We start from the raw sequence: 24,669 nt of genomic DNA on the forward strand, positions 1-24,669 counted from the left end.
CTTGCCATAGGAATTCTAGTTGTAACCAGCACGCAGGCGTCTGGGAGCTCTGTGAGGGGCCAGGCTTCACGCGTGCTGGGCCCAGCGCATTAGAGGTGAGCGCGGGCGCGTCTTCCCGGGCAGTCTGCCTGCGAGAGAGATACAACTTTCTCCTTGTGGGCCCTGTTCCCACTCTGGCTGCAGAAAACACAACATGGGGGATTAAAGAAATCAGGGCTCTGCTCTTTCATCTATTAGAGACAAACCCTAACTATTGATAATGAAGTGCTATTACCTCAGTAGAAGAAACAGGCATACTAACATGAAAAAACACATTTTATTGCACTTAAGTTATAAGAAAATAAAATTTCTAAGTGAATCAAACCATAGACACAATCCCTTTAAAGGTTGTTTTCCTCCATCATGTCAGGTTGTTACATAACTAAAATTAACCCACTTGAATCTGATTGTTTTAAATCAGACTATAAATAAAACAAACAAAAAATAAACAGGAGGAGGAAAAAAAAAAAGATCACTAGGATACAGTGTTAAACCACTTTCACAGTTCAGCTTGAGTTGTGGCTCCTGGAAAATGAGGCAAACCATTTGACTTTTCCATTCATTTCGCTTGTTTGCACGTGACGCCTTTACTACAAAAACGGGATGGTTTCTGCTTTGTCAGTTACTCAGAGCAATCAAATGTAACAGTTGTTTTCCCAAATACTGTAAAACACTAAGACTGACCAGCAACTTTATTTTAATTTTGTGTTTTATATATTTTTAAAATATTTTGTCAGTTTTACTATGCACGTTCATCCATTCACCACAGCCCTCAAAAAGAAAAGTTTCTCCGCAGAACAGGCGGCAACAGCTCTGTTCCAAGGAATGTGTTTTAACTTTTGCCCAGAGAAAAGAAAATAAGCTTTGCACACACTCTCAATTCTTTACTTGCAGGCAAACTTCACTCTTTATTTTCTGAAACTCTCCCATTCTCAGCCTCTTAGAGGCACAGATGGTTCAAGTTTCAGTGGCAAAAAGTCTTTTTTTTTTTTTTTCCGTAACCAAACTAGAGCAAATTTGGAATTCAGTCTGGGACTAAAACGTCACAGCAGAAAAAAAATAAAAAAAAATAATTTGCTTTTTTTTTCTTTCATTTAGCAGCATAAATAAGTTTGGCCACTGGGAGTACAGTACAGGGGTGGGACACGATCCCATATTTGAAGACCTACTTCTAGCACCAGCATCAAGAATTAGATCCATCTCGGGACTCACAGAACCCAGGACAACTTGCCACCTTTGAGCAACATAGGCATTAAAGAGTGTATGTGGAAGCGACAGGAATAGATTAACAGAGGCTAATACTGTGATTGATTGACATTGGCAATGGTTTGGCAAAAAAAAAAAAAAAAAAAGCTTTTCATGATAACTGTACAAAAACAATTCACAGTAATTTTTTTCCTTTTTAGCTTTTCCACTCCAGAAAAATAACTTTTTTTGTTTCAGATGCTCTCTGGTGAGACAGTCCACTTGGTACTGTGTGGGTGTTATTGCAGCTTCTTTCTAGGTCTCAGTGGTAAAAGAACAGGCCAGCGGAATCGGTAAGGACGTCTCAGCAGTAACGCTGCCCAGCGACCACTGGAGAAGAAAATAAAGAAATAATTGCACCTGGTTTGATTTCGAAAGTCTCGTGTTGCAAAGCTGCCCTCAGTCCAACGTGAAGCCTCTTCCGGGAAGAGCCGGCAGGCGCCTCTCCTGTCAGCTGCGGTCTGTCATCGCCTCCTCTTTTCCTTCTGCGTCTGTAGGTCTTTTCGCTCTGTTGCCCCAAGCCAACATCCTGCACCACTGAGAACAAGGGATATTTTTTCTTTTTCTTTTTTCTTTTTTTTTCTTTTGCAGGGGGAAGGGCAGGGAGTCTGTCGCCTACGCATGGGGACAATGCCCCCTTTCCTGCTCCTCACTTCATGTCCACATCAAAATCCAGCACCAGCAGCTTGGTTTCCTCCGTCCCGTTGCGACTCCCGACAGCACACACCAGCTTTGTGTTCGAGGCTCTGATTCGCCACACAACTCCCCCGCTCCCCCCACTCTCCAATGTGACTAGGTTGCGAATAAATTCACCCGTTTTCAAGTCCCATAGTTTTACAGTTCCATCATCTGAGCTGGTAATTACAAAGTTCTTGTTGAACTGTAAACAGGTCACAGCACTCTGATGCTTGTTGGGACCTAGGCAAAACCAAAGGAATTTCATTACTGGTTAGAAATCATGGTTTCAGGTCAGTAAGATTGTAATTTGTGGAATCTACATTGGAACACACAATAAATGAAATATTTTAAACACTGCACATTTAGAAACTGCGTTCTGAGTATTTTAGAATCAGCAGGGATGTAGGAAAATCTGGTAGCTATTTGTAACTGGAATGTTAGTCTTCGAGGGTTCTGTCTTTCAGGAAGCGTGCTTCACTGCCAGGCACACATCGTGTGTTCTGGGTGTTGAAGAAGCCCATATTCTGCTTGTGGACCACCTACTATACTACCCTACCACTCTGAACTGACCAATCAAGGCCAAGGCTGAATGGACCCTATTCCAAGACTCTGAGAAAGAGACAAAAATTGTCAATGAGAAAAATGCTGTAGTACCACCTACCAAACGGCCCCACTGAAAACTAACACTTTCCAAGGGCTCTGACCAATAAAAAGCAGTCAGTCACGATAGAAGAAGTTAACAGCTTCGTGCCTCATTTAGTGCTAGTGGCTTTCAGACGTTTCCTCCTCTAGTTGAGTGGGCACTGTGATTCCCTCCCATCCTACTTAAGCAGATGGTTAAGGGTCTAAGTCAAGGCCAAAGCAATTTCCTATCAGATTAGAGGCTCCCCCTCCCCCCACCCCCAGTAAGGCAGCTCTTTAATTTAAAATTGGACGACAAATTCAAAATAAATGATCACTCAACAAATACTCAACAAACAAGCATGCTGCTTCTGTGATACAGCTAAGATCTCTCTTCACATTGTTCTTTCAGGTTAGGTAGAGTTAACCATACCTGTAGGAAGTGATTAAACACTTTTATATTAAAAACACAGTTTAAAACACTTTCTTAGGGTAGCCTAGTTCTGTCAGTTCAGAGTGGAAATGCTCAAAAACTTATCCAAAATCAGTTTTCCTTTTGTATGAGGTTAATCATTCTGTGACACAGAAGTTCCGCACTTGTCTTCTGACCAACTGTCTCATTTCTAAGGGACGCAACTAAAGGTGGGGAGCCAGTATTTACCTTGCAATGTTTGTAAACACTGTCCTGTTTTGATATCCCAGATTTTAACTGTAGAATCTGCATTCCCAGAGACAAGAATGTTGTCTTTGAGTTCCATTCCACTTGTTAACGACTGGTGTCCTGTTAACGTGTGAATGCAGTTCCCTGTCTCCACATCCCAAACACGGATTGATGTATCAAGGGATCCACTCACCACATGGATGCCATCAAACTACAACAGACACAGTTTATTAGACTAGAAGTGTAGATATTCTTGATATTATCTATTGACTTTAATCCTAAAAAGGGAGGGGAGCAAAGCATGAGAAACAGATAATGCCAGGAACAAAATGAGGTACCAGGATAAACTGCATGCAACCAACAACTCTCCAGTGTGTGTTCTCAGAAGCTTCTATCAGAAACGTGAATTTTTTATGACCAGTGGCTTCAAACTAGATGCAGAAACAATTTTTAAAGAAGCACAATGAACATATTATTGTCAGACCATCTGGCCATACTTGGTAGCTACATATTATGAATGATTCGATACGGACTACCATTTGAGTTTCACTTCCCAACAGGAAGGTAACACTACTGATGTGATTTATGATACAGGGTGTGCTCATCAACATCCAGGGCACGAAAAGAGCGATACTTCAAAGCAAGTTCCATTAAACTGTATGTAAAATAAAAATTTCATTTACAGGAACCTAATGCTAGGTAGGAACTGTGCCAACAGATAATTAGAATTAGAAGTGGTGGCATTTTGATAACCAAAGCAAACTATCTATAATACTCTTCTTCAGCTTCCCTGCTAAACCAGAAGTCAACAAACATCTACAAATTCCCAGACTGATAATAAAGTTCCTACCTATTTTCTCAATCTAAGGGTTTATTTAAATGGGCTACACATCACAAAACATACAGACAACTGCAGCCAATTCCCTCTCCTCCAAATTAATAACCTTTTCTAAGTTAACAGACATCTTTATTTTACATCAATATTTCATGACACAGACATAATCCCATGAAGAAACAAATACTCCAAGGACTGAACTGTGAGCCCTAGGACCATGTACTAATTTGCTGATCACTAGTGGGCAGTAATTGGTAAACAAGCTGTGTAAGTATTAATAATAGGAAATACAGCTGACCCTTGCACAACATGGGTTTGAACTGGGAGGGTCCACTACACTTACAAATTTCTTTTGCTCAATGTCTACTATGTTTCTACACAGTCCCAGGTTGGCTGAACTCTTGGATGTGGGACTGCAGACATCAAGGGCCAATTGTAAAGTTACGTGAGGATTTTTGACTGGAGTGGTGGTGGCAGGTAGTGCCTCTGACTCCTACACTGTTCAAGAGTCAACTGTATTTTTTAATGGAAAATGCTGTCTTTTCAGGAAACAAAGCAAGACCTATTTTTTAAACCTGCTAATAATCCAGTTACTTATGTCAAAATATGGCGATCTATTCTAGGATATCAGGTTCAAACAAAAACAAACCAAAAATGTTTAAGACAAATTTCCTCCTCCATGACCACAACCCAGCAGCCCTGTAACAGCTTTGTGCCGAAAGCGCCACTTCCACTTTGAATTGGGACAGAATCACAATTACGTGGTCCATCAACTTCCAGCTATCAAGGCAAAGGGGCAGCTTCTGGCCAAATTAATCCTGTGCTAAGGAGTTTATTAAAATCCAGGTTATTTTCCTATGAGCCTATCTCCCCATTAACTAACACAGGAAAATTCAGAGCCCCCAAATCTCAGGTTCCAAGACCAATATTTGTATTTTAGAGGAAGATGAATCACAGAAAAATGGAAACATCATTTAAATAATTTCAAAATGTATGCTTTCTTCGTGCCAATTTTGAAGTAAATGTAAACAGCAGAATAATTAATCTGTTTCTGGACTGTACTGGATCAGCAGTTTGACAGTGATTACGGAATAAGACAGTATTATAACTCGTTACGTAGCACCGCAGGAGTGAGAGAGCATGGTCTCTTACCTGTAGTGAGTAGACCCTGTTGGTGTGGCCCTGCAGCGTATGCAGACAGGTCTCTGTCTCTGGGTCCCACACCTTCACCATGAAGTCATACGCTCCGCTCACAACCCTCCTGCCATCATACTGAACACAGCGGACTGCTGCTACGTGACCCATCAGCACATGTAAACACTGGCCTGTCTCAATGTCCCAAACCCTAAGGGTGGCATCTCGAGAACCGCTAACAACTCTGTGGGTGTAACAGGAAAAAATGTATGAGAACTTAAAATCATGGGAAAACAATACATACGAAGTCAGTGGTCATTAAAACTTCTTTTCTTTTTCTTAAGCAGAAACCAGCTGTTTTCAAAATAAATACATGCTATGTCAAACCTCAATATATAAACACATGAAAGTTGAGTTACTTTGCTTGGGACGGGAAGTTGGAAAGCCTTGGAATTCTGCCTGTTTGGTTCCCCCACCTATGAGGGACCCAGGAGCACCTTGGCTTCCTGCGGTTTGAAAACTACTGTATTGTAGCTAGATACAATGAAGATGAAGCAGAGGAAGATAAAGATAAAAAATTAGTAGAACACACGGCAAACTCGAAATACATACAACAAGATCTTGATTTTAGAAGTAAGATGCCAGTGTGGGCAGTATGTATAAAATGTTAATAGGTAGTAACATTAATATTTTTAAATTTTTAAATTTTTTCTTTATTCTTTCTGCCATTTCCCCAAATTCTAATATGAACACACATTCCCTTTATGACCAAGGAAAAAATTCAATAGAAGTGTCTCAACAAAACAAGCCAGAATTTGGAATTTAAACTGCTAAAGATATGTGCTTTATACCATATACTCTGGTTAAATTAACCAGTTTCAAATAGGTCCTCAAACAAAGGTTGCTTATGCTTATATTTTAAAATATTCAATAGGCTATGAGGGCACTAAGATATAGAGATTTTAGAAGATACACATGTAGAAGCAACAGAAATCCCTTAAAATTTTGACCCAAGATTATTAAAGTGATACTCTTCTGAAAACAAGAGTGATACAAATACTGTAATCACCTTTGGATTATAAAGGAGAGCTGAAAACTCAGCTGTCTTTAATGTTATTCCTAAGAGATAAAGAAAGACCACTTTCCATGTTTGAAGAGTAGAAAATGGAAGCATTGAGACATTTAAGTCAGCACATACTGAAAACTGAAATGCAAGGTCTCTTGACACTAACTCCCCCAGTTTTAATAGTAGAGCACTGTTCAAAGTAGATTCAAATCACAAGTGAAAAAGGTACTTTTCTTCATGTATTACAAACCTAGAGTGAAATATGCCTAATGTAATGGTTCTTAATGAAGAATGCCATGGACAGAATGAACAGTACAAACTGGAGTGGATTCACTCTAACGACCCTTCAGAGAGACTTTTTCTGACAAAATAGGTAGAAATCACATCTGTTTAACAGGAGTACCATGAAGACACGCCAATGGAAAACAAAAAGGACTTTTAATAGGAAGGCTCTGTAGCAGGAATTAAAAGCAACAGCAAAGATGCTGAGAAGAAAAAGGCTAGCACTGGCTGAAACTATTCTGAAAACTGGATTTCTTCCTTAATTCAGAGAGCAACAGAAGGCTCCCAAAGGCTCGTGGTCCTACCACAATCAGAGGAGGTTCTCTGCCAGCTGTGTGCAAGGTGACCAAATACGAAAGCTCAGTCACCAGCTCAGGTGCCAGGTGATGACACTGAGTTAAAACCCACAGCCTCACTCAGCTTTTGCCTGGACACAGGGGAGACAGTGGAGACGGGGAAGGGTGGTGGGTGGGTAACTAGAGAGACTCAGAGGCTTGAAGCCTGAATGACTGAATTTGTCCTCCCAACAAAAATATATCCTCCCACCCCAAATATTTTTTTTAACATGATGAGTCATCAAAGATTTAGAACAATAAAGTCTAAGGTATCAGTCAAGATCACAGAACAAGGCGTTTCAAAGTGGAAGCCACCACCACCATTAAATGAGGAAGGAGACTTAATGACAACTGCCCGATTTTAAGGCAATACCCCACTGCTTTGCTAGCAGAGAAACATCTGAAGCTGAATAATTAAAGTCTAATTTAAAAGCACATTAGCACTCACCCTCTACTAGACACAGTAAGTATTGTATAACCGAACTCCGCACAACAGGCCCCAGGTTCACGAGTGACAGAGAAAGCACCCCAAGCGCGACAGGACCCCACCTTTTCTCATGGAGGTGCATACAACGCACGGTGGACGTGTGGCCGTACAAGGTGTGTATGCACTCCCCCGTCTCTGCGTTCCACACTTTGAGAGTCCGATCCGTGGATCCACTAATGATGATGTTGTCTCTCATCTGTGATGACCACACTCCACCTGTGTGTCCCACTAATGTCCTCAGACACTGCAAAAACACTTAAGATGATTACTTTGAGGTAGAAAGAAAAACAATGTAAATGACATTTTAGTAGCTCATTAAAATCTGGATTAAAGCTATTTACTCAACTGGAATGTCTAGCACATCAGAAAATAATTTTTACACCAGAATAACATGATCCCATCACTATTTCGTTTGCTTTATTTACTTGGCAGCACTGCATTTTATACACGCACACATAATTTAGGAGCACGGATATAGAAAGTAAACCTTTCTGACTAAAGTACGACAGCTCTGGCCTGGCCTCTTTGATAATAATATTAAAATTGCAACTTGGTTTCTTCCATGGGAATGGATTCAATGAAAGAATGCCAACAGGGTTGGGTGTGGCTACATACCACATTTCATCTGAATCTGCCCCAAGGCAGTAGTTAGGAGCCAGGCAAGGTACTTCTAGACAAGTAAAGACAGGCAAAACTAATACAATTATGTAAAATTTTAAAATAAAATAAAATCAGAAAAAAAAAAAAAAAGACAGACATTAAAACTCTGAAATAAATCCAAGACTAATATTACACTATGGAAATACGAAACTGTTTTAAAAAATTGTAACATCTGACTTGGAATATTTAGAAGATTTTTGCCCAAGAATCAACATTTTAAAACACAGGTTTTCCCCCTGCCAACACTTTTCTTTTATTATTTTTTAGGTGGTCAATTACTTAATTCACGAAAATATTTTCCATTGGACAGATAAAAATAAGTGTTCAGAAGAGAATCTTTAAAGAGTAACATTATATGCAGTGAGCCTGGACTGCTTTGTTTTCTTCAAACTCTTATTTAACTAAACAGCCCGCTTTAACTTCTAACTTATAGGGTTTGAGATAAATCAAAATTAACACGATTTATTTAACTTTTAAACTATAGTTAGGTTATCAACAAAGTTTCAAAGGAAAAATACCCCTCAATCATATTTTTGGAAAAGATTAAAAAGGAAGGAGATATAACTTAGATGGTTAATAAAAGTGGGAAAAATTAGGCAAAAAAAAAAAAAAAAAAACCCACACCACCACATCTGTAAAATCTTAACCTAAGTTACAAACATAGACCAACTATTTAAATGAAGAAGAAACTAATGACATCCCTACCTTGAGAAACATCATTTTCATGCCAAGGAAAAAGCTAAATTAGAAGCTCTGATACTTGCTATCAAACTAAGCTAGAGTCAAAAACGAATCTTTGTTTTCAGCTCACTGGTTGATCCTTGCAAAGAATATGTACCAAAGAGTGACTTTATGAAGTGCAGAAAGAAGGAAACTTACTTTGCCTGTGACTGCTGACCAAACTTTTAAAGTGTTGTCATCAGAACCACTAACGATTCGGTTACCACAAAACTGCAGGCACGTGATCACGTGATCATCATGTCCCTTCAGCACCTACGACACAGATGTGCAGATCAGAAGCACGGTAAACACCGGCGGAAGGAAAGCGAGGCCATGAATAGCAACGGGAATGCACAGTCTACTTCTAGAATAAAAATTTATGCAAAATGCGAAGTATCCTTCCTGGCAGATGAATCAAGTATCAAACATCTTGTTTCCGTATTCTACTACCTATACATGAGACATCAACCACTAAAATCAGTCAAAACCTCATAAAGATGGTTTGAATGCAAATGTCTTTTATACCATCTATTTTATCTTTTCAAACCAAAAGAATATGCACTTCAGTTGTGCAATTTTGACACACAAAAACAAAAGTACCTACTAATTGCAGAAAGACAATACTCACCAACCTTTTCAACTTAAAAAGTCTGTCATAACATGTATGTATTAATACAAAATGTCTCCCCAGATTGCTTTTATTCCAGTTAAAAAATACAGCCAAGAATTTCAAGCATTTTTGCCATTCTTTATATACTTGAAATGTTACAAGGCAGAAAATCAGAATTAGGCTTAAATTTATAAAATTAAAACACACAAAAGCTACCAAACAAGCCCCCCAAACATGCTGCTGCTGCTGCTAAGTTGCTTCAAGCATTCCTCAAAAAATCATGCTTGGTCAGAGAGAACAAATTCTTAGGTATAAGTATGACACAAAATTCAACAGGATATTCAGAAATTTTCATTTACATGCAATAGATAGAACAGGTAAATCAATTCATCTTTTATTCAAGTACAATTAGTCGTCAATTTTATTCAAGTACCAAGTACAATTAGTTGTCAGACTAGAGAAAAATTAGTAAAGAGGAACACTGTCAGTTACATTTTCTGTTATTTTAAAAATATATTGTTTTCCTTGTACAGAAGATGGGCTGTCAAATCACACGGCTTGCCAGGGAAAGAGCGCACTGTGTACCACAGCACTGATTAACGGTTTCTGTTAGACTGCACTGCGTTCAGTTACCTTAGGAGACTTGAGTTCTCCCCGCCTCCAGTTCGTATCAATTCTGTGCTGTCTGATGTATGCACTTTTCCAAGGACTATGGATGAAACCCGGTTTTATTACTTTTCTTCTCTTGATGTGCAATGGTTCATCAATACCTGAAATGTGGAACATTTAAAGAGTATAACTGCCTTTACCAATAATACAAAGTACACATTTTATCATGTGTCTAATTTTCTCCTATGCTCAAAACCACCAAAATGCAGAACACGAACACTGTTATGACAAAACAATCATGTAAATTTTGCATTCTGTATGGCATGTTGTATATTAACTGTTTAATTTCTCTCTTAGAATAATTCTATAAAATGTTGGTGAGGATGTGCATAAATTGGAACCCTTGGGCAGTGCTTGTGGGAATGTAAAATGATATAGCTGCTATGAAAAACAGTATAGCGATTCCTCAAAATAAACATAAAATTACCACATGACCCAGCAATTCCACCCTGGACACAACACCCAAAAGAACTGGAAGTAGGGACTTGAACAGTTATTTGTCTACCCACGTTCACACCATCGATCTTTATAACAGCCAAGAGGTGGAAGCAACCCAGTGTCCACAGATGGATAAATGGAGGGAAAAAGTGGTATATACATACAATGGAATGTTTAGCCTGAAGAAAGGAGGAAATTCTGACACATCTGGATAAATCTTTAAGACATTATGCTAAGTGAAATAAGACAGTCACAAAAAGACAACTATTGTATGATTATATTTACATGAGGTCCCTAGGGCAGTCAAATGTATAGAGACAGAAACCAAAATGGTGGTCTCCAGGGCTGTGGGGAGGAGGAATAAGGAGTTACTGTTAAATGGGCATGGAGCTGCAGCTGGGGAAGATGACGACGTTCTGCAGATGGATGGTTGTGACGGCTGCAGGACCAAGTGCAATGTCAATGGACTTAATGCCACTGCAACGTACACTTAAAAATGGTCAAAGTGATAAATTCTATTTGTGTGTAAATTATCACAATGTTTAAAAGGGTCATTAAAACAATGATTCTATGAGAGAAAGTAAAGCGACCATAATTAATCCTACTTTATGATGACTTGAGAAGGAAGGGTTTCCTGGGCAGTCCAAGCCACGTTCAGGGCAGAGGCAGGATGAGAACTCTGCATCTTCACCAGAGTGAAGGATCTGGTGGAGTCCTTACGCAAGGACTCTGGATCTTCACCTCCCAGCCTTACTAACCATCGGTGTTGCCCACTCCACTATGATCTCCGTGAAGTGGAGGAGAACCGACACTGCATCTGTCTTACCCTCGATGATTCTTTCTTAAAAAGTTTGCTTGTCGAAGGCAAATAATATTTTAGCATAGTTTTTTTCAAAAATAATACTTTTCTAGATGCCTGCTGGAAAAAACATGCTCTTTTTTGAATTAATATGGATGATACCTACACCATTAGTAAGAAAGGGGATTTGTTTTTAACAAGTCTCAGAATACAAGCTGCATGGTGGGAAGATCACGGGCGTGATCTAGCACGTAAGAGGTGTTTAATCAATATTCGTGGAAGAAATGAAGAGACTACAATTTGAGTATTTAATTGCTAATTTAATTTGGGGGTTATGTTTATATTGTCTTCATCTTGACTTTCTCACTGTTTATTAATTCTACTGGAGACCGGGAAGCAAATCAGATATATTTCACTGTTACTTACAATGCTCATTAAAGGGGTTAGTGCCAAGATTTGGCTCATCTGAACATGCAGAATAACCTGTGGGTTTTATATATTAGGTGAATGTAAATGAAGATGCAGTCTTGATTCCTTGATAGGCTGCCAAAGTTCTTTTTTAAATTGATTCACCACTTTATTCTACAAGCACAAAAAACTTACTATTTTTTTGTTGTGTTTTGTTTTCAGAATCACTCTGCTTTTTTGAACCACAAACATTTTCTCTCTGTGATTTTGAACCTTACCCTCTTCTTTGCATTTTTCTCTCCAGAGAAGGTTGTCTTCAGCCAAAATTCTCCAGTAGCGGCACGTCTGAGCCGCCTGCAGCAGGTCTTTGGGTTCCAGGAATGAGAGCACGTAAAGTGCCAGCTACGGAAAGAAAAAGCACAGCGTACCCGGCGCCTCTTTTTAATTAGGAAACACTCTCTGTAGGGCAAAGTGCCTATAGATAAACGCAATGTAATTTTACATTCTAGTTACTAATACTATGGAAAGGCAGCACCTCCTAATATTCAATTTTAACAAACACACACCAGATTTTAAAATATACTATTGATCTTTATGAACTTGATCCTAGTAACTCCTCACTTCTTCAAGGAATACTTATTAAACCCCTCTGCCTTTTCTCCTCCCTTTGCTCTGTGAGCCCCGACTCAGGAATTTTATCAAATCTATTTATATATATTTTTACTTTATTAGTTCTTTAAATGTTAACTTTTTCTGTCCTTACTAAAATATAATTTCACTTAAAATGAAATTCCTATATACTCTGTGTGGCATGATTTCAGAATCCTTTGAAATGAGATAATTCATAGTTCTTTATCATATCAAAGTGTTTATATCAGAATGATGAACTTTTCAAACATTTACACCCTTTACTTGTAAATGACAAAGGCTTATAAAAGTGATTGGGTTCTCATTCCTTTATATTGCTTATGGGGACTTTCTTGATGGGCCAAATAGGGTTGTGTATTTGAGCTAGGTCTTTGACATATAATTGATTTAAAAATTTTGTTTACAATACTTGCAAACCATCAATTTATTTCCAGTGTGTAAAGTCAAGTAGAATAAATAAAAGAGCAGGAAAAGGGGAGTGGCAGCTTCTGACTATGCTCATTCAATCAGCCTCACAAATCACATAAAAATTCAAATTACAATATTAGGACAGAATGAACTAAACAGAACAAAAAAGCTGACTTTTCATGTAAACTAACTTATAGATTAAGATAAATTATCATTTAAAGGGCCTAGGCTCATATAGGGAGTAAAAACATATTCTGAATAATTTTTTGATGTTAAAGAGGAATTACATGAAATAAATTATGCTTTCCCAATGACTTTTTATATATAGAGTTCATCATTAATCACATATTTATTGAGTACATTCTTTATAGAAAGTATTTCAACCAGTCAGTATTCAATTTAATACTCCGATTGACAAATGACAGTGAAAAAATTTTTGTGGAATAATTATTTTTGGTCTATCAAAAAAGACCATTCAGTATTATATATGGAAGTTCATTTAAAATAAAAAGGCATAACTATATTCAACAATCTATATATATGTGCATGTTCATATATATACACTGCTGCTGCTACTGCTGCTAAGTCGCTTCAGTCGTGTCCAACTCTGTGCGACCCCATAGAGGGCAGCCCACAAGGCTTCCCAATCCCTGGGAGTCTCCAGGCAAGAACACTGGAGTGGGTTGCCATTTCCTTCTCCAATGCGTGAAAGTGAAAAGTGAAAGTGAAGTTGCTCAGTCGTGTCCGACTCTTAGAGACCCCATGGACTGCAGCCCACCAGGATCCTCTGCCCATGGGATTTTCCAGGCAAGAGTACTGGAGTGGGGTGCCATCGCCTTCTCCAATATATATATATACACACATATACAAATACACACATATATAATTTGACAATATATTTTTAATGGATACTCCATAAACCACTTAATTTTGAAATTATCAGTCAATCAGCCTAGGCAAGTTTCTCAGTGTCAGTCTAATATCATACTATTAGTCTTCTATGTGAAATTGACATTTAACACAGAAATTATCAGGTACAAAGTTATATCTGTGGAAAAGAAATGCTTAATGCTCAAGATATTTAGAATAGTCAAATGAAAAAGTCTATACTTTAGTCATCCAGCTGAAGCTGAAAACAAGCATTTTACAGAAACATTCAATGGATCTTAAATGCTAAGAAACAAATCCAGAGTGGCTCAGATTTCAAAAGTTTATCTGCAAATTAACAGACAAAATTTCCTTTATTACTGGTGATTAAGATATCATCTAGTCCAGTGTCTGAATGCATTAAAAAGAAATGTAAAGAAACACTCAAGTGCTAAAGAAAGTTGAAGTGCTAACTCCACAGGTAACTGGCACCCATTCCTTTTAAAACAGCAAAGGCCCTAACTCAACAATGAACTTCAACTTATTAAATGCTTGTCTATTCCACCAAAACATCCTGATGTTATAGAAAACACACATAGCCAAATAGAAAAATATTAATAAGAAAATCAGAATCAGGAAAAATATAAATCAGAAAACGTTTAAACTACAGAAGAAGAACACAAAATATATTGGCAACAATATTCTACATGGTTTTTTAATTAGGCTGCCAAGCAAAAACAAAACAATAATTAGTTATACCAGTTTCTCAAAGAACACAAGGTTTTGGGTTCCTTATGGGAACAGATAGTGGGCAGTGTCCCAAACTACTTCTCTACAACACTGAAGAAGAGGGGTTACAGGCTTCTGGGAGTCACATCAAATGGTCTAGCGAATGCAATTTTCTATTCATTTGTATTAAAGGTAAACTCTGGAACAGTAATTCTTCCTAAGGACTACTTCTACACATGAGAAGCTCTTAAACTGAAGATTTATTTCAGGTAATTTTATTTTCCTCGCCCAAACTTGTCATTTCAATTAGAGTTGCTAATTTTTGTTTTTTGCTATAACTTATATAAAAGACCACCATGTTATATTTAAAAAGTGGATAATACTTTCTCAGAATTGCTATATTTCAGTGAATTAAACTAATTAAAAAAAAAAGGAACAAACAAAATGTTGGCCGATTCTGTATTAAAAATTTAGGTTTTGTTGTAGATCATCAACTGTTACCATTCTGCTCTTTTTGGCATTTACTTATAAACTAAGGATAATGGTCTTTATCACAAGTCTCCCATGTGAGACTAGTGAGATATTTTGTCAAGGTTTTTGAGAGTAGTAAGTAAGTGTTGGTAAAGGACTTTGAGATCTTTTGAAAGGAATTATAAAAAATTATTATAAGTTCACTTCCTGACATTATTATTATTATTAAATAATAATAGTACTTAGTCTCCAATAAGATGTTAGTCTCCTTGACGACTTTAGATCTATACCATTATTTCTTTATATATAAAATAAAGCATTTTTAAAAATAGAAATTTTTTTTTTTTAGCAGTTAAAATTATACTCAACATCTTGTGATAAGCCATAATGGAAAATAATATGAAAAATAATGTGTATGTATGTTTAACTGAGTCGGTTTTCTGTATAACAGTAATTATCACAATGTAATTCAACCACACTTCAATAAGAAATAAATTAAAGAGGGTGGGGGGCAGGGGGAGACAGGTGTCATGCTAAGCCAGGCTCACTCATTCTCCTGTCTAGCAACACTTCTTTGCCCTCAGGCAATCTCTCAAAGAATGCTTAATCCAAGAAAATCTTTATTGCCATGGTTATCAATAAATTATACTTTTTAGATTCTTAGCAATTTTTATAAATCATATTTTTTGTGTGTGTTACGAAGCTACTATAGAAATCCAAATAAAGCAAAAAGCTCACAATCTTTAGAGATAAGAGGAAAAACTAGACTCAGAGAGAAGTCTATATTAACAAAAATACTACCTTCTAAAATATGGATGATTATCAAGGAAAACTATGACAAATATATCAAAGGTGAATAAATTCACTTTCAGTCAAATACATATAAAAGAGTTTCCCATTATTAGCACCCTTCTGGAAGTAAAGACAGTTTATGTCACTTTCATAAGCCAAATCTATCCAAAGGGTTCAGTTTTAGAATGAGCCAGCAAGAATACAAAATTTTTTTCTGGAACAATGTCATTTAAAAAAATCACTCCAAAGTAGCAACATTTCAGGAAAATGATGTTTTTTTCCACTTTGATTTTTCCTGGAGTTACACTTAATTTCATCCATTAACTATGATGAAACCAATTTTATAAATATCCAATGTGAAATTATCATCAGGACTATCTTTAATACCCTTAAGATATGTAGAATGGTTATCTGAAAAAGAAATCAACTTCCTTTCTCTTCAAATTTGAAGTTTCAGGACTGTTTGCATTTGTATTTATATGAACATAAATGGTATTTTATATTGTCTTCTGGCTGATCTATAATTGCTGCTGCTGCTGTTAAGTCGCTTCAGTCGTGTCAGACTCTGCGCGACCCCATAGATGGCAGCCCACCAGGCTCCTCAGTCCATGGGATTTTCCAGGCAAGAGTACTGGAGTGGGGTGCCATTGCCTTCTCCAGCTGATCTATATAAAAATTTTGTGAAAATATAAATCTTGGCAGCATTGATTAATGTTATTTCTGTTTGCTGACAAAAATGGAACTATGATGCCTACAACCTCAATGAAAGAACTACATCTAAACGATGCCTTATTTATGTAGTCAGGAATGCACATATGATTATAGTCTATGATACAGAAACAAAGATGCTTTATATTATACAAAGATATTAAAACAAATAGGTACAAGTAATTCTAAAAGAAATGCTCTAAGAAATGTAATTGGTATGGGAAATCTGTGATTTTGCGTGTGTGTGTGTGATGGGGTGAAAAGCGAGATGAGTAACAGAAGATACACATGTGAAATTTTATATACTTCAAAATAATCACATAATGTAACTCACAGAGAAGTACAATCCAACAGAATTATGAAACTATTACTCTTAAAGAGACTTAGGATAAACAAACAACAAAATAAGAAAAAATACTGCTGTTTTAATAAAATAAGAATAAAAAAACCCTACTAATGTAATGAATACACCAAGACAATTAAAGGTAGGACTTCAAATCAGCTGGGAAAAAAATCTTGGTAAAGGAACAATCAAATTAATGAAACTCAATAGCTTGGTCTCATGTATGACTTCTTCCAGTGGTGGAGAGAAGATACTTACTCCGTAAGTATACTTTAATCGAAAATTATGCTAAACTATGGCAACTTATCATTTACAGCCCCCTTTAACACTAATTAAGTGTTAAATTGACAATACTGAATACTGTAATTAGCACAACAACATCTAAAGAGGGTAGCTGTTGGTTTATATTTTCAAATAGCACCAGTGAAGAAGATAACTGACAATCCTTACCTCTTTAGGGAGCAAGGAAATGAAGTCTCGTTGAAACTGGGGTTCTATCACTTGCATCATGTGTTTTACCTGGGTTGGTTCACAACTATCAATAAGTTCATCTAAAGCAAGCAATTTCTCTGGTCCACTCCAGCTCTATCAAAGAGGAATTAGAAATTCTTATTATTTTAATAAATGTCTCAAATTATAAACTCAGAAAGGAAAATCAACATCTACACACAATATAAAAAGTGGCTACTTACAAGACACTGAAGTGATAATCACTGAGCCTTTTCAAATTTACTAGCTATCTTTATTTTGTAAAAGCTTTGAGCTTGACAGAAAAATACTTTTGCATATTATTATAACTGTGATATGTTCATCTACCACCAAGATACTGGTTGAGAAATCAAAATTTTATTCAGAAACATTGGTTTGGGCTATTGAGTAAAGAGAGAATTTTGAGAGATGATTTTCCTTTCTTCCCTTCCTTTCCAGTGGGCACCATAAAACTTCATGGTTTTAGTAAGGCACTCATCTGAGAGCAGACTAGCAGCATCGACTAGAGAAAAATTAATAACTGGCTCGAATGCCCATCTGACACATATTTTCCACAAATTAAAAGGGCTTTGATTTGCTATGTGAAAATAATTTCAAATAAAAAACAGCAAATAACAGTAAATGGCAGCTGACTTAACAGTAAAATCAGAATATGAAGAAAGGTTAAAATGAAAAAGAATAAGAAATAAAGTATATATTATGGAAAAACAAAAACAATTATACCTCAAAAATATGAGCTCCATTAACCTATACTAAGGGGGCTGCTTTAATTTTCCTTTCCCCTCAGTGAGGAACACCTGCCCAGAAATGCCATGATTCTTAAAAGGAAAACCCAGACAGACATGTGAATCATTTAAAATGTCAGGGCTCTCACGCACAAAAGTCAAAGAAAACATTTAAGTAACTCCGAAACACTTAAATGAAAAAACATTCTTGAGCAAGTTGATATAGTACCTTTATGAATTGTTATATCCATTTTGGAAATGGGAGAAGAGAGAACAGTATGTGAGGTTTGGAGCTAGAAAAATCTGGATTTTGACATTCCATTTTTCGCTCAAACTAGGAACCTGGATTTTGTCATATATGAAATAGACAACAGTTGAAAACTGAGATAGTCTGAGGTCACTGAACACCTTTTTAAAGTATTTCTTAAAACATTTACCCCTTCAGAATCTGCAATGAATCCTCTCTCTTCTATCTTAAAGTGTAGACTAAACTAATAACTAGCAAACACTTCAGTAGTGCTTCCACAGTACTACTACATAATAATGTCACAAACATTATCTCACTTAATCATAAAAACTCTGGGGAGTATCTCCATTTTTACCTTCAAATATGAGGAAGCAGAAGCTCTAATAAGCTGTATTTTTTCCTTTTACCTTGACACACATACCCAGAACATTCTCCTGAGTACTCACTGTGTATCCTTTTTGGTTAGGGTGAAGATTTATACATAGAAATTAAAAATATCCATATATGTGTATATGCACATACATGACCAATTAAAGGGCTTCCCTGGTGGTTCAGTTGGGAATGAACCCCCGTAACGTGGGAGACCTGGGTTTGATTCCTGGGTTGGGAAAATGCCCTGGAGAAGGGAAAGTCTACCCACTCCAGTATTCTGGCCTGGAGAATTCCATGGACTGTATAGTCTAGGGGCTGCAAAGAGCTGGACGCTACTGAGTGACTTTTACTTTCTTTCTTCCATTTGACCAGTTAAAAGTAGTTAATTTGAAGTTTATTTCACTCTGTTTTCCTCACACAGCTTCAAATCCTGGCTCAAAAATTACCTCTTTGACAAAACTTATGCTGATCAATTGCCACTCATCCGTGACTTAGTAACAGTACTACAAACTCTGAGTTATTGATTTACATTCCTCACGGGAAGAGGTCGGTTCTTATAATATGCTGTTCTTCTCTATCTACATGATTAGGATTCATGGACACTAGTATAAAAACATGCCTTTTTTGGGTAATAGATAACTGCTGACTTGTTAATATACTACGCATGTTTAATATTTTTCTTTCCTTCAGCTAACGTATTATTTACTGTTTGTAAAAAAGGAACAGAAGAGCGGTATGAACACTCAGTATCTAAGTGCTGCGTGCATATGTGCACACTCAGTCGTGTCCAACTCCCTGCACCCCGTGGACTGCAGCCCGCCAGGCTCTTCTCTCCATGTAATTTTCCAGGCAAGAATACTGGAGAGGGTTGCCATTTCTTTCTCGAGGGGATCTTCCCGACTCAGGGATTGAACACTCATCTCCTGCAAAGTTCTTTACCACTGAGCTACCAGGGAAGCCTCTAACAACAACAACAACAAAAATATATATATATATATACATATATATATATATATATATATCTTTTCAAGGATTTTAGGGGCTGCAGTATACAATGATAAAAGCTAGATTAGAAGATAAATAACTAATTCAGATCTTAGGTAAATGTTAGAAACTGTGCCACGACCTTAAATATATATTTAAAGCAAAGACCATGGTGAAAATAATGCCCATATAGCAAAATGCTTCTAAGACTTAAAATATTTGTTTTAAAATATTTGATAAGTTATATAAAATTTAAATTATATTTCAATTTGAATTACATATACATTCAGCAGATGTTACTTTATGACATTTTACTGAAACGGATACTACTAACAAAGAATTAGTAACATAAGCTATAAGCTACAAATAAATGAGACTGTTTTCAAGGACCATACATATTCAACCTTCCAATTACTTAAGTCACATCTCTTAGACAGTTCCAACAAAGGTCTGGACTACACAGGCCCTAGATTTCCTCTCTCCAGCCTGGGTTTCTTCCCTGAATTCCAGACCTGTATATAAAATTGCTTATTCAACATATATTCTTGGGTATGTGATAGAGACTATATCCATGATCTTGCTCTTCAAATATGCAAGACCACAATCCTCCTCATTTCAGTAAAATGTTCTTATTAAATTAGTTTGGCCCAAAACTCTGGAGTCATCCTCAACTCCCTCACTCTCACCATCAGACAGCTCTGATCCATCAGTCTATTCTACAGTCATAAAATGCAAAATATATCCAGAATCTGACTATTACTACAGTGGTACCTGGGTTACTCCTGTTTTGCCCTCCTAGTTCTATTCTCCACAGAACAGCTGGAGTGAGAGTGCTGAACGTCAACTCACTCTCCTGCTTGCAGCCCTCCCGCTTCACTCACAGTAAAAACCAAAGTCCTCAGGGTGGTCCACGAGGCTCTAATTTTCTCTCTCTTTCCCACATGTGCTCTGCCTTAGCCAGAGATCCTCTTTCTGTGCCTCAAACACACCCAGCATGTTCTGCTTCAGAGCCCTGATTCCTAGACTATTCTTTCCCTAGGCACCCACATGCTTTCCTTCTATAACACCTTCTCTGTGCAATTTCCAAAAATTGCAAACCATTTCGAAACCCCCTCCCTTTCCTGACTAAAGTTTTTCAGAAAAGGGTTTTTATTTATTTTATTCATTATTGTATCCCAGATTCAAATTAGGGCCTAGCACCTGACAGTTATTCTGTAAATATTTGTTGAATAAATGAATGAATCCCCAAAGAGTCAGGAAACACTGCACCAATGCTATCTCAAAACTCTTTCCACAGAAAGCTTCTATTCTGTATACCGGATTGTATCACTGGGACTTGCTTGTTTAGTCTGCTTCCAAGATTGGTTCCCAATTTTGACACATATGTGGTTTACTAGCAAGGAAAGGATGAGAACTTTGCAGTTAATGAATATATTAAAAAAATAACAACAACCTACATGGATCTTTAATGAGGTCTAGAGGAAAAAATACGATATTGGGGATCAGGAAACTGTAATTTTGGAGAAGATATTGCCACTAATTAGGCATCCAGTCACATCACTTGATGGCAAATAGATGGGGAAATAGTGGAAACAGTGGCTGACTATTTTTTGGGGCTCCAAAATCATTGCGAATGGTGACTACAGCCATTAAATTAAAAGATGCTTATTGTGTTGGCGAAGACTCTTGAGAGTCCCTTGGACTGCAAGGAGATCCAACCAGTCCATTCTGAAGGAGATCAGCCCTGGGTGTTCTTTGGAAGGAATGATGCTAAAGCTGAAACTCCAGTACTTTGGCCACCTCATGCGAAGAGTTGACTCATTGGAAAAGACTCTGATGCTGGGAGGGATTGGGGGCAGGAGGAGAAGGGGATGACAGAGGATGAGATGGCTGGATGGCATCACTGACTCGATGGACGTGAGTCTGGGTGAACTCCGGGAATTGGTGATGGACAGGAAGGCCTGGAGTGCTGCGATTCATGGAGTCTCAGAGTCAGACACGACTGAGCGACTGATCTGATCTGATCTGATTCCTTGGAAGGAAAGTTATGACCAATCTAGACTGCATATTAAAAAGCAGAGACATTACTTTGCCAACAAAGGTCCATCTAGTTAAGGCTATGGTTTTTCCAGTAGTCACATATGGATGTAAGAGATGGACGATAAAGAAAGCTGAGTGCCAAAGAACTGATGCTTTCAAACTGGTATTGGAGAAGACTCTTGAGAGACCCTTGGACTGCAAGGAGATCCAACCAGCCTATCCTAAAGGAGATCAGTCCTGAGTGTTCATTGGATGAAGGACTGATGTTGAAGCTGAAACTCCAGTACTTTGGCCACCTGATGCGAAGAGCTGACTCATTTGAAAAGACGTTGATGCTAGGAAAGATTGAAAGCAGGAGGAGAAGGGGATGACAGAGGATGAGATGGTTGGATGGCATCACCGACTCAATGGACACAGGTTTGAGTAAACTCCAGGAGCTGGTGATGGACAGGGAGGCCTGACGTGCTGTGGTCCATGGGGTTGCAAAGAGTTGGACATGACCGAGCAACTGAACTGACTGAATTGAATTAGGTTATAATGTACCTCTGCTAGAGCTTTGCCAAGAGAACTCACTGGTCATAGCAAACACCCTCTTCCAACAAAACAAGAGAAGATTCTACACACTGACTTCACCAGATGGTCAACACAGAAATCAGACTGATTATATTCTTTGCAGCCAAAAATGGAGAGCTCTATACAGTCAGCAAAAACAAGACTGGGAGCTGACTGTGGCTCACATGATGAACTCCTTATTGTCAAATTCAGACTTAAATTGAAGAAAGTAGGGAAAACCACTAGACCATTCGGGTATGACCTAAATCAAATCCCTTATGATTATACAGTGGAAGTGACAAATAGATTCAAGGAATTAGATCTGATAGACACAGTGCCTGAAGAACTCTGGATGGAGGTTCATGACATTGTATAGGAGGCAGGAATCAAGACCATCCCCAAGGTAAAGATATGCAAAAAGGCAAAATGGTTGTCTGAGGAGGCCTTACAAATAGCTGTGAAAAGAAGAGAAGCAAAAGGTAAAGGAGAAAAGTAAAGATATACCCATTTGAATGCAGAGTTCCAAAGAACAGCAAGGAGAGATAAGAAAGCCTTCCTCAGTGATCAATGCAAAGAAATAGAGGAAAACAATAGAATGGGAAACACTAGAGATCTCTTCAAGAAAATTAGAGATGCCATGGGAACATTTCATGCAAGATGGGCACAATAAGGGACAGAAATGGTATGGACCTAACAGAAGCAGAAGATATAAAGAAGAGGTGGCAAGAATACACAGAAGAACTACACAGAAAAGATCTTCATGACCCAGATAATCACAATGGTATGATCACTCACCTAGAGCCAGATATCCTGGAACGCGAAGTCAAGTGGGCCTTAGGAAACGTCACTGCAAACAAAGCTAGTGGAGGTGATGAAATTCCAATTGAGCTATTCCAAATCCTGAAAGATGATACTCTTAAAGTGCTGCACTCAATATGCTAGCAAATTTGAAACACTCAGCAGTGGCCACAGGACTGGAAAAGGTCAGTTTTCATTCCAATCCCAAAGAAGAACAATGCCAACGGATATTCAAACTACCACACAACTGCACTCATCTCACATGCTAGCAAAGCAATGCTCAAAATTCTCTAAGCCAGGCTTCTACAGTATGTGAACCATGAACTTCCAGATGTTCAAGGTGGATTTAGAAGAGGCAGAGGAACCAGAGATCATATTGCCAACATCCGTTGGATCATGGAAAAAGCAAGAGAGTTCCAGAAAAACACCTATTTCTGCTTTACTGACTACACCAAAGCCTTTGACTGTGTGGACAAGAACAAACTGTGGAAATTCTTCAAAAGATGGGAATACCAGACCACTTGACCTGCCTCCTGAGAAAACTTTATGCAGGTCAAGAAGCAACAATTAGAACTGGACATGGAACAACAAACTGGTTCCAAATCGGGAAAGGAATATGTCAAGGCTGTATATTGTCACCCTGCTTATTTAACTTATATGCAGAATAAATCATGAGAAATGCTGGGCTGGATGAAACACAAGCTGGAATCAAGACTGTGAGGAGAAATATCTCAGATATGCAGATGATATCACACTTATGGCAGAAAGCAAAGAAGAACTAAAGAGGCTCTTGATGAAAGTCAAAGAGGAGCATGAAAAAGTTGGCTTAAAACTCAACATTCAGAAAACGAAGATCATGGCATCTGGTCCCATCACTTCATGACAAATAGATGGGAAACAGTGACAGACTTTATTTTTGGGGTTCCCAAATCACTGCAGATGGTGACTGCAACCATGAAATTAAAGATGCTTGTTACTTGGAAGAAAAGTTATGACCAACCTAGACAGCATATTAAAAAGTAGAGCTGTTACTTTGCTGACAAAGGTCCTTCTAGTCAAAGCTATGGTTCTTCCAGTGGTCATGTGGATGTGAGAGTTGGACTATAAAGAAAGCTGAGCGCCAAAGAATTGATGCTTTTGAACTGTGGTGTTGGAGAAGACTCTTGAGAGTCCCTTGGCCTGCAAGGAGATCCAATGCGCCAATCCTAAAGGAAATCAGTCCTGAATATTCATTGAAAGGACTGATGCTGAAGCTGAAACTCCAGTACTTTGACCACCTGATGCGAAGAGCTGACTCATCTGAAAAGACCCTGATGCTGGGAAAAATTGAAGGCAGGAGGAGAAGGGGATGACAGAGGATGAGGTGGTTGGATGGCATTACTGACTTGATGGACATGAGTTTGGGTGGACTCCAGGAGTTGGTGATGGACAGGGAGGCCTGGTGTGCTGCAGGGTAGTTGCAAAGAGTTGGACATGACTGAGCAACTGAACTGAACTGAATTTACTTCTGTAGGCCTTAGTTCTGATAATTAATTTATTTCTGCTCTGAAAAGTAGCTGTTCTTATAAAGAAAAAAGCATTTTCCTTTGGTCTCACATGGCAAAATTAGTGGAAACATATTGAAAGGGATAGGAAAAACATTCCAAATTCAGAAAGGATCAAGATAAACAGAATTTAATTTGTGTACAAAATTAAAATGCAGACTTGAAAATTCCCCATGAAAGTATTATTTGATTTCAGGTAATTAGAGAGTACACGAAAGTAGTAGAGAAGAGTAGAAGGAGCCCTGAACTATAATCAGGGGCTTAG

At 37.8% G+C, this 24,669-nt stretch overlaps 1 protein-coding gene across 4 annotated transcripts in view; it reads right to left on the bottom strand.

Moving 5' to 3' along the window:
* Positions 1-297: 297 nt before the first annotated feature.
* FBXW7 (F-box and WD repeat domain containing 7) overlaps positions 298-24,669 on the bottom strand; it is a 226,026-nt gene continuing 201,654 nt past the window's right edge. For all 4 annotated transcript variants that reach the window (XM_027513446.1, XM_027513447.1, XM_027513449.1 and 1 more), the window contains 8 exons: positions 17,104-17,238; positions 11,966-12,089; positions 10,007-10,143; positions 8,923-9,036; positions 7,446-7,627; positions 5,232-5,457; positions 3,245-3,455; positions 298-2,202 (listed from right to left, as the gene is read on the bottom strand). In XM_027513446.1, the coding sequence (XP_027369247.1) occupies positions 1,934-2,202; positions 3,245-3,455; positions 5,232-5,457; positions 7,446-7,627; positions 8,923-9,036; positions 10,007-10,143; positions 11,966-12,089; positions 17,104-17,238 (1,398 nt within the window). In that variant the 3' untranslated portion in view covers positions 298-1,933. The remainder of the gene's footprint in view (positions 2,203-3,244; positions 3,456-5,231; positions 5,458-7,445; positions 7,628-8,922; positions 9,037-10,006; positions 10,144-11,965; positions 12,090-17,103; positions 17,239-24,669) is intronic.

The sequence above is a fragment of the Bos indicus x Bos taurus genome, chromosome 17 (genome assembly GCF_003369695.1).
Source record: "Bos indicus x Bos taurus breed Angus x Brahman F1 hybrid chromosome 17, Bos_hybrid_MaternalHap_v2.0, whole genome shotgun sequence".
Taxonomy (NCBI): Eukaryota; Metazoa; Chordata; class Mammalia; order Artiodactyla; family Bovidae; genus Bos; species Bos indicus x Bos taurus.